The sequence below is a fragment of the Pteropus alecto genome, unplaced genomic scaffold (assembly GCF_000325575.1).
Source record: "Pteropus alecto unplaced genomic scaffold, ASM32557v1 scaffold10, whole genome shotgun sequence".
NCBI classification, from domain to species: domain Eukaryota; kingdom Metazoa; phylum Chordata; class Mammalia; order Chiroptera; family Pteropodidae; genus Pteropus; species Pteropus alecto.
The window spans coordinates 5401066-5411076 of NW_006431210.1; the positions used below are offsets into that span (position 1 = coordinate 5401066).

A 10011-nucleotide genomic window follows, 5' to 3' on the forward strand; every position below is an offset into this window, starting at 1 on the left:
ACCTCTATCATTCTCCTCTCCTTATGGTTGTACTCAGCCCATTCTACTCTGTACTCTTGGCAGGTATATTGGTTATTTTTTTATTTTAATTTTCCTACCATTCTAGAAGTCAGTCTCCTTGAAGTCCAAAACCATGTCCATTTGGTCACAGCTAGCACAACACCTTGAACAGTCAAAGTGACCAGCGAGTATTTGTTGTTAGTGATGGATTGAGTGAATGACTCGATTGCACTTTTGAAGCATCTCACAGATTAAAACAGAAATCTTTTTAGCTGAGGAGATATTGGAAAGTGATAAGAAATACCAAGATATCCTTTATGAATGACAGAGCCCCATGTTTTCATGCTAGAGGCTGTGGCTTCGAGTGGAGTCTCAAGAGCACCACCGTTTTCTCTAACCAGGAGCAGGGACGTGCTTCTGAAGCATTTAGTTACTGCTCAGTCAGCTCTCTGGGTCTGTGGCTACACACAGCCAGTCTTGAGGTAAACGTGCTGAAACACGGACAGATGAATGTGCCAGGATAATGAGTCATGCCATGACCTATTAAAAATAAAAATTTCTTCTAACGCATGCCAACAAGAAAAATTCCTTGGGATAATATCAACTCACTTGGCCTTCCTTAGACACTTGAGAAGGTAGACTTCATTGTTGTTTAGTCAAGCTATATGTGCTGCATTATGAAATATTTCAAGTGATTCCTTCTCTAGAAATATTTTTTCCTTTTTTCCTTTGTATCCCAATGTTTTCATATTATCAGTTATCGTCTAGATAAAACTACATAAAGATCCAGATTTGATCTTTCACTATTTTCATACAATTTAATTTATTAGAGATTTTATGAAACTATACTATTTCCTTGGCACACTAGAATGTGCCGTAGGCTAAACAAAGAAGATTAAGACAGTCCTTAAGTGACAAAAACTAATGGCAATTATTATTATTTTCACCATAAATCTTGGAATTTTGGGAATGAAAAGATATTTAATTCATAAAGCAAAAATAAACGTCTAAAGTCTCACAGATGTTGACTCCCAGATTATCTGCAAGGATGTTATTGTATAATATGGTGACATATATCATGGATTAGACAAGGCAGTTCTGGGGTTTGGCATTTCCTTATTTTGGCATGCTTTGTCTATATTCTTTAAAGGGTTTTTCAGGAAGTGAACACCTATTTTTAAAAATAATTACATACTCTCTACCTTTCTATGCAGCTGTCATTATTTTTAAAAAGCGTTGTACTTTTGAAAGGTTATCTACCCAGGTAGGGGATAAATACCAGCTACGTTTTGAAAATAAAAATGCAGTTGGTATTAAATAATGGGCCTCGATGTCTGTTTTTGCTTTAGGTGGGAACTGCCAGATACATGGCCCCAGAAGTCCTTGAGTCCAGGATGAATTTGGAGAATGTCGAGTCCTTCAAGCAGACAGATGTCTACTCAATGGCGCTGGTGCTCTGGGAGATGACGTCTCGCTGCAATGCTGTGGGAGGTGCGTATGGACCCCCCATCTTGGTGCTGCAGTGGGTGTGCCTTCAAAACGATCAAAAAACGATTCTAGGATTGCAAAAGCGTTTACTCTGCACTGAGGGCTAGCTGAGGTCTGGTAGTACACAGCCATTCCAGAACCATTTCGAATTGTGCTAAAAAGTGTAGGTTTTGAAGCCAAAAGCCATGTTTGGTGTATAAAGCTTTTTTTTTTTTTTTTTTTTAATCTTCTTTCTTGAAGTATAATTAGTTTTCTCTCTTGCCATAGCTCTCCACAGATATTTACATATCTGGTAAGAAATGAACACTAATAATGTAAGAATTATGTTTACTTACCAAGTAGATACTATTTTATATATATATATATATATTTTGTATTTTAAGGTTTTTCAGAATTATAAGGTCCAAGAAATGGATTTGACTCAAAATATATTTTTATGGACATGACTTGCCTTTGTTAGGCAAACAAGCAGAATGGTTTGATGTTTTGTTTAGGTTTTGAAAAATCTAGTAAAGAGAAGTTCTTGAAGAATGCAGGGTTCTTCAGAGGCGCAGGGGGGATGTTATTGTTTTAGAAAGTATTGTCCCCTGAACCTTCCCAGACATGGGAATGGCTGAGATCCACATTACTTTATGCTTTTCTGACTCTCCTCTCAGCAGTCTTCTTCAATTTGTGACAGGTCTCAGTCTATCTTTGTCTTTCATGACCTTGACACTTGCAAAGAATTTAGACCAGTTATTTTATAGATGGTCTCTCGCTTTGGGTTTCTCTGGTGTTTTCTTACGGTTAGATTGAGATTGTATATTTTGGGCAAGAATACCCCAGAAATAACATGCGCTTCTCAGTGTCTCATCTTGGGGACACAAGATGTCAGTGTGACTGTTCAATTGGAACACTTGGTGAAGGTGGCACCTGTAATTATTTTTTCCCATTTGTAATTAATACATATTATGGGAAGATGATTTGACCTGTTTCTAAAGATACTAAACATCTGTATAGTAAGGATACTAGACCTGTTTCTTATCGTAATTTTACCTAATTTTAGGATCCGTCACTAGTTCTTACCTGTAATAATTATTACTGTAATGTTTTCCTAGCAGTGACTTTCTATTTTTTTATTCTTTCTACATTGATTATAGATATTCTATTGTAAGGAAGATCCATCTTTTTGCCATCCCCTGTTATTCATTTAATCATATATTTATGTTAGTATGGAGTTATAGATATTTTATTATGTGGGTGTTCAATATTATGAATAATTATTTTGCTGCTCAGATTGCCACAGCTTTGGGTATTGGGACAAACTACCCAACATTTTGTCCAAGGTGGATTTGGTTGACATTGTTGCTGGCTCTGATTCTTCATCCTGTTTAGAACATGCTTAGCCAACTTTCCAGGATGGGTCCAGGCCACCGCCTCCCACGAGGCACCTTGCTGTACCGTCACCTAGTTCCCTGAGTCCCTGCATGGGGACAGCAATTCCTATTTGGCTGACACCATTATTTTCTGGTTTCTTGCCTGAGATTTCTTCCCGCATAGCACTTTTAAAAGTAACTTGGTTTTTCCTTGCACAGTGAAATTGTTTAACCAAGTTTCAACCACTGAGAATAATTTTCTGTTTGAAAGCTTTGACAGTTCCAAAATGAATCCTTAGACCGGTATGAGTTGTGTTAAGAGATGATGCTGTTGTCACTGTCAGAATAAATTTACCTAAATTTTGGTATCTTTCCTATCCTTTCAAACCGGTTATTCTATAAACATGAGCTGAAGATTGTGTCTCTGTCTTCCGCTCTGTCAGGGCAGCCAGCTTATTAGGGCCCTGCGTGAGCGCCCTGCCTTCACTGCTGTTGATGATGGAAGCCCTTTCCTGTTGATATTTGCTGAGTGTGGAAGAATCCGGGCTAATGGGGAAGAACCGGGCTCACCGACTTTTATGAGGTCTAAAAACAGTCTGGTATAAACAAGTTTTCCCAAGGAAGGAACAGGATCTCATTTGTTCAGCTTGTCTCAGAAAACCTTTCATAACCTTTAGGGTAAGAACAGACAGCATTTGGGGAACAGGAAAGAGGCCATCCTGGTTCTCATTTTGTTTGATCTTCAGCCCACGGTCTTGTTTCTCTCATCTCCACTCAGGCTGAAAAAAACCAGAGTTATTTATCTATCTTAATTTTTGTCCAACAAAAAACCTTTTACTCGATTAAGTGTGTGAACTCACATATTCAACCTTTTCTTTTAACTTCTTTTAAGAGCTTTTTTCCTTTTTATTTTGTCCTAAAAATCTTAAAGTCAGATTTCTTAGCCTTGTCTTAATTTTAGATTTTTCTTTTACATTTAAAGAGTCTTTTGGAAGGTGTGTAAAGGCCGAAGGTGAATGTGTTCTCTCCTAGCTGTTATAGAAACACACAAGGAAAGACAGGTCTTGCTCTCAAGAAGCATGTAGTCTGCTGATGAAGCACTTTTATTTTTTTCCCCTTACTTTTAAAAAATTTATACGTGCTGACACATTTATCACCTTACAAAGGCAATCAATAATAATTCCCTCTAGTTGATGTTGGGCTTTAAATGTATAAGGTGTTAGACAGAAGGCAGGATGGGAAAGGGCTTTCCTTAAAGCTTAAACTTCTTTTCTGTGACTTGAAACACAACATATGCAACTCCTGTTTTTCATTGGCAGTCTCATTTCAAAAAAGGAAATACGGAATATGCTTTCCTTCGTATGAGGAATTATAGATCAGTATTTTAGTTCACAGCATAGCTCAACTAATATTCCATCCAGTTTATTCTAAGTGGGAGAACATCTAACTGAATGAAGTAGGACCGAGCATCAGGGGACAGACAGTCTTGCAGGAGAAAGTGAAATTCCACCTTTCCTGCTTTCAAGTGACGCCATTCTGTTCTTAGAGTTGATCCCAAACCCTTCTGCCAAGCCTGGCCCTTGCCAGCCTCTCTAGGCTCCTCTTCACAAAGCACTCTCGTTCTGCGGTCATCTTTATGGATTTCTTTTAGGTCCTACCTCCAGGCTTTGCCTCATGCTGTTTGCTGGGACAGGAACACAGAAATCGACTTGTAAACAGGCAGTGCCATTTGTTTATGGTTTGTGCTGCAGGAAGGTAAAGCAGAGGGCACCGGAGACTGAACGTCCACATTAGCAGGGTCAGGCCCTGAGGGACAGGTCAGCTCTCAAAGGATGGGTGAGACTCAGGAGTGTCCTCTTAAGTTGCTTCTCTGCCTGCCAGCCTCTCCTCTGTGCAGAGCAGCACAGGGGAAATGGGAGAAAGTGGTGGCATTGCACCCAGAAATCCTCACTCCTACCAGGCGAGAAAATACAAACGTGGCAATAGCAGCCTTCTGAAGCCAACTGGTGCAACTTCCTAAGCACAAACTTCCACCTTGGCGCTTAAGAGATGGGTTGTCGTAACTGAAGAGGAGGGCTTTCTTGGTAGCGGTAGGTCTAGTCACAAAATCAAATGCAAAGGAATAATAGCTACCATGACGTGGGCACTTGCTTCAGGGATCAGCTCACTTAATCTAGCAAGGACTCTTTGAAGTATGTACTGTTATTAGCCCCATTCTACAGATGAGGAAACTGAGGCTTCAGGAGGTGGGAAAGCTGTGGAGCCAGGAATCAAAACCCTGTGTGTGACTCTAGCCCACAGGCCCTAACCCTTCCTGGTATGTGCTGGCCTGACCTACGGAGAACATGTTTAATAAATGGTGGGCATGATTACCATTATTATTATGGATGAGGTAGTCAGTACTAATTTGTGCATCTTGGCCTTGGACTCGAAGCCTTTCTGGAAGCGATCTGACAAGACAGTCACACGTTGGGGAATATTCAGTGATGGCCTCATTTCTGACGTTTTCCAGTGATTGGCTTCCCTGTCTCCAGATGATTCTCTGTTCCTAGAATCCCAAAGCTACTAAATGTATAGCATGTTGCAGGCTCAGTGCCTTGAAGTCTGGAATAATGTCCTTATTCTTAAATATCTCTGAAGATGTGTTCATTCATTGGTTCACTCAACAAATATTTATTGAGTACCTATTCCATGACAGGAATTATTAAAAAACAAACAAACAAACAAAAAACAGTCTCTCTTCTTAAGGGACAGAGGATCTATTGAAGAGCTAATATCCTAGAAAGGCAGGTGATGAACAAGTAGGTATATAATAGAACATCGGGGTGGGTATGGTAACTTTAGAAAAAGAAAATAAAGCAGAGAGTATTATTTCAGATACTTTGACCATCTGAAAGAGTAGCAAAGAAACACCAAGAAAACAGGGCTTCACAGTTGTTTGAAGAGGGAACAAGACAGGAGGAGGTGATTGGTGTGTTACTGTTTTATAAAGGAGAAAAGTCTTGAAATCTCCATTCAGCAGCGACAAACCGAGACTGGTTCTCTTTTACAAAGAAATCTCTGTTAGCAGCTTTGGGGTTGTTTGGTGTTCATGCAAGCGTTTGTGGGGTATGTGGGAGGCAGATGAAGGCAGGGTGCCTCTCTGGACCCCCCTTGGCAAGCACAGCAGGCACAGTATTCATGTCATCCCCAGCCAAAACTGGCCCACAGGCAGACCAACTTCCAAATCCCTTAGCCATTTGGGCCTTTGAATAGAAGCGGACACACAGCAGCCAGCTGAGCAAGTACTTAACAAAGAGGAAAAACATAGCCCCGAGAACGGCTCCAGAGTGTATTGCCAGCTTGCTGCAGTCTTGTGAGACAGACGAAAAGTGCAAATGAATCAAAAAGAAAGAAATGGGAGACATTTAAAAAATAGGGGTGGGAGAGAGGGACTGAAGACTCGAAGGACTAGGCTGGGAATACTTCGTTTTCCTGGATTTCAGGGGAGTATAATTTGGAGGGCAGATGAAACTCGGGGGTATGGCTTCGGGGAAAGCTGCCAACAACTTTGCTGCACCGTTAAGTTGGAACTGCAATCAAAGCAACAGCTGTGTACCAGATGTTGACTCAGAGGAGTATCTGTGCTGTCCAGAAGACTTGCCCTGTGAGTGCTGCAGAAACGGGGGGGGGGAGACGCACGTGTAGCTTCTCGTAAGAGCCTTCTGAGAGAAATGAAGGGATGTTGCAAGGGCCTGGACATTCAGGGTAGCTTCCATCAGGAAAGGTGGCAGAGAAAGGCGGGGAGAGGGATGCAGGAAAGAAGAGCAGGTTGTTCTCAAGCAGGGAAATGAAGAAGTTTCTTAGGAGCGATGCTTGAGGCCCTTGGGAGGATCCTGAGGTGTTCGACCTCAGTTCACCTAGCTTGGGAAGCAGACGAGACGGGGACTTGTGCTGAGTATATAACTCTGCTGTGCGGGCATCTGCCTTGGTTGGTTGTTTATTTGGGAAGAGCACTCAGGAAATGCCAAGAAGGGAATGGGGAAGTGAGTCACGGAAGGGAAAGAAGCCAGTGAGTGGTGTGTTGTCCAGCGGTTCTGCACTGTGGACAAATGGAACCTAATTCTGCTGTGGACCCTGGTCCGGCATCAAACACACACCTCCGTGTCACGCTACCCAACCGAAGAGGAAGCTGGGTGATTATCTTCTAACTCCCATCCACCTTTAGTTGAGGGCTGCTCCTGGGGCAAGTGGGGAGGCGCACGGCCAGCACTGCCATCCTGCCCCACATGGAATTGGGCCAGCATGCATGGAAAGGGTAAATGTGGAGGGTCGTGTGGCCAGCAGCCCTACAGCAGTATACAGTCGTCCCTTCTTATCCGCAGTTTCACTTCCTGCGGTTTTAGTTACCCACAATCAACCGTGGTTCAAAAATATTCAATGAAAATTTCCAGAAATAATTCATCACTTTTAAATTCCACAGTGTTCTAAGTAGCATGATAAAATCTTGTGTTGTCCAACTGGGCACGTGAATCATCCCTTCGTTAGCATGTCCACACTGTATATATTGCCCCCGACTGTTGGTCCCTTTGTAGCCTTCTCAATGATCAGATTGGTGTATCGATCAGTGCTTGTGTTCAAGTCATCCTCATTTTACCTAATAATGGCCCCAAAGCATAAGAGTAGTGATGCTGGCAATTCAGATATGTTATCCATCAAAGCTGTAAATTGCTTCCTTTAAGTGAAAAGGTGAAAGTTCTTGACTTAATAAGGAATAAACAAAAATTATATGCTGAAGTTGCTAAGACTATCTTGGTGTATCAATCAGTGCTTGTGTTCAAGTCATCCTCATTTTACCTAATAATGGCCCCAAAGCATAAGAGTAGTGATGCTGGCAATTCAGATATGTTATCCATCAAAGCTGTAAATTGCTTCCTTTAAGTGAAAAGGTGAAAGTTCTTGACTTAATAAGGAATAAACAAAAATTATATGCTGAAGTTGCTAAGATCTACAGTAAGGACAAATTATGTGTAGGGCTTGGTACTATCCATGGTTTCAAGCATCCATTTGGTGTCTTAGAACATATCCCTTGTGGATGAGGGGGAAAATCTACTGCATAATGATGGAGTGCATCGTTTTGTAGATATGAGAATTGAGGCACAAAAGGTGAGCTTCTCTTTTCTAAGTCCTCATATCTAGCTTACGGTGGTGGAGCCAGGGCAAACACAACTAATAATACCCCTACTTATAATGCATATTGTTGGCACTATTTTTTTACGTGCTAAACTTAGTTTTACTCTCTAAGCTCTTTGCTTTTTTTTTCTTATAGACATTTCCAATTTTTTTAAAAGAGTGGTACTCAGTATAGGTTAGGCAGGTTTAGCACTCTCTGAATTAACCCCGCTCACCCCGTAACTTCCTTCTTCTGCAGTTCTTCAGAGAAGGGAGGCCTGAGCCTGGGTATCATTCGATCAAAGGCACAAAGAGGAACTCTAGAAAATACTAATTCCTCTGCCAGGCATGCCCTGATTCGGTGCCTGTGGCAAAGTGTGGCAGTCTTTTTTACCCCACCTTCGCCACCAGCCGCCCTGCCGACTTCCCTAAACCCGGAATGGTTTAATGTCGGTAAATAGTAGCGATAAGGAGAGGGGTGCTCTTTGTCATCGGGTTTTTTTATGGCATAGTTTGTTGAGAAATTACAAGCCATAATATCTAACAGGTCTCAGAAGTTTCCCGTTCTCGGGGTCATATGGCGGGGGAGGCCTAGCCAAGGCCGCGGGGGACACATTTGTCACACTTGTTCTCAGCTGTGCTTGTTCTGTTTGGGGGAGAAAGAACTCACTGAAATGCTTGGTAGAGAGGGGAAATCGTGAAAGCTTCCTAAAAAGGCAAAGCCTTTTCATCAGAGTAACAGTAATGCAGCCAGCAATTCTGAGTGCTCTTCCCAGAATCCAGTGCATTCCTTGGCCTCAGTTTTCTCAACTGTAAAATGAGGTGTTGCATCACATCTCTCAAGACTCTTTTTTACCATTCTCTATCTGACTCATTTGAAACCCTTAAAATATGTTAAATAACTTGCATTCATTTCCTCTGTCAAGATGCAACTCATATTCCTTGCAAAGCATTTAGAGCAATGCTGCTCCGAGCAGGGTCTGCAGAAGGTGCTGGTGCTCAAACTTGTTCTTTCAGACTTGCGATATGATAAGGACAGAAACTGAGAGAAGCTATTTAGTAACTTTAATAGCAACCTGGTGTTGCCATGACACTCAAGTGGATCCATTTTTCTTATAATTCATTTCTACAGAGTTTTGATGAGGCCTCAGTCCCCAGTGAATTGGGGGCAAAACACCTGGCCTTTTATAAAAAATAGAAGTACTCATCTATAAACAACAAAGGAAAAATTTAAATCACTTTTAATTCCATTATTCAACCAAAGTCACTTTTGTGAAATGACCAGTTAGAAGTGGAGAGGGATTTCTTTTTGTCTATATCCATCTGTTTAGTAATTTTTGTAGTTTTAATTACAGGCATTAAAAAAAAAAAATTTAAGAGCCAATATGAAAAATAAATAGATAGGGATAAAAGATATATAATTTGGCCCCAGCAATTTTGCCAAAGTGGATTAGGTCATCTCAGCCATGGATAACTGAAACCATGTGGAGAAAGTTGGAGTTGAAAACCAACTTTCTGCCACTCGCCCGCTCTGCGAGATTCCCCAGGACTGCCCAGGTTTCAGTGGGTGAGGTTCTGTCCTAAGAGGGGCCATCGGTGCCCACCTGGCTGGCAGAGGCTTCTCGACCTCTCTCAGGGTTCAGGCTTCCACCCAGGTGTCTGTGGCCACCTCCTTCTGCTGAGTCAAAGTAAATGTCCTTGGTATTCTGAGAGACTCTGAGGAGAACTGAGGAACAGTCGGGAAATGGCCTCCAGAAAGGAACGGCCTCCAGTGTAATGTCTGTGGATGACCATCCTCTGTTCATAGAGGATGTCCTCAGAATGGCGTTGCCTTAATTAAGAGCCCCATCTCCCTCCCCCAAAGGCAATGCTGCCTAAGGGTGGTTTTCGTGACTGCCACAATCAAATGGTAAAGCTGCTGACTGAGACACAAATGGCCACACACTGCCCAGCATTAGGCCATCTTTATACGCATTATAGGGCATGATAAAAGAAAAAAAATGGGTGGGAGTAGGAT

General features: G+C 41.8%; 1 protein-coding gene across 3 annotated transcripts in view; it reads left to right on the forward strand.

Annotated features, from left to right (window-relative positions):
• Positions 1–10011, forward strand: part of TGFBR2 (transforming growth factor beta receptor 2) — an 82423-nt gene that overhangs the window by 64962 nt on the left and 7450 nt on the right. For all 3 annotated transcript variants that reach the window (XM_025039172.1, XM_006905716.3, XM_025039177.1), the window contains exon 5: positions 1350–1491. In XM_025039172.1, the coding sequence (XP_024894940.1) occupies positions 1350–1491 (142 nt within the window). The remainder of the gene's footprint in view (positions 1–1349; positions 1492–10011) is intronic.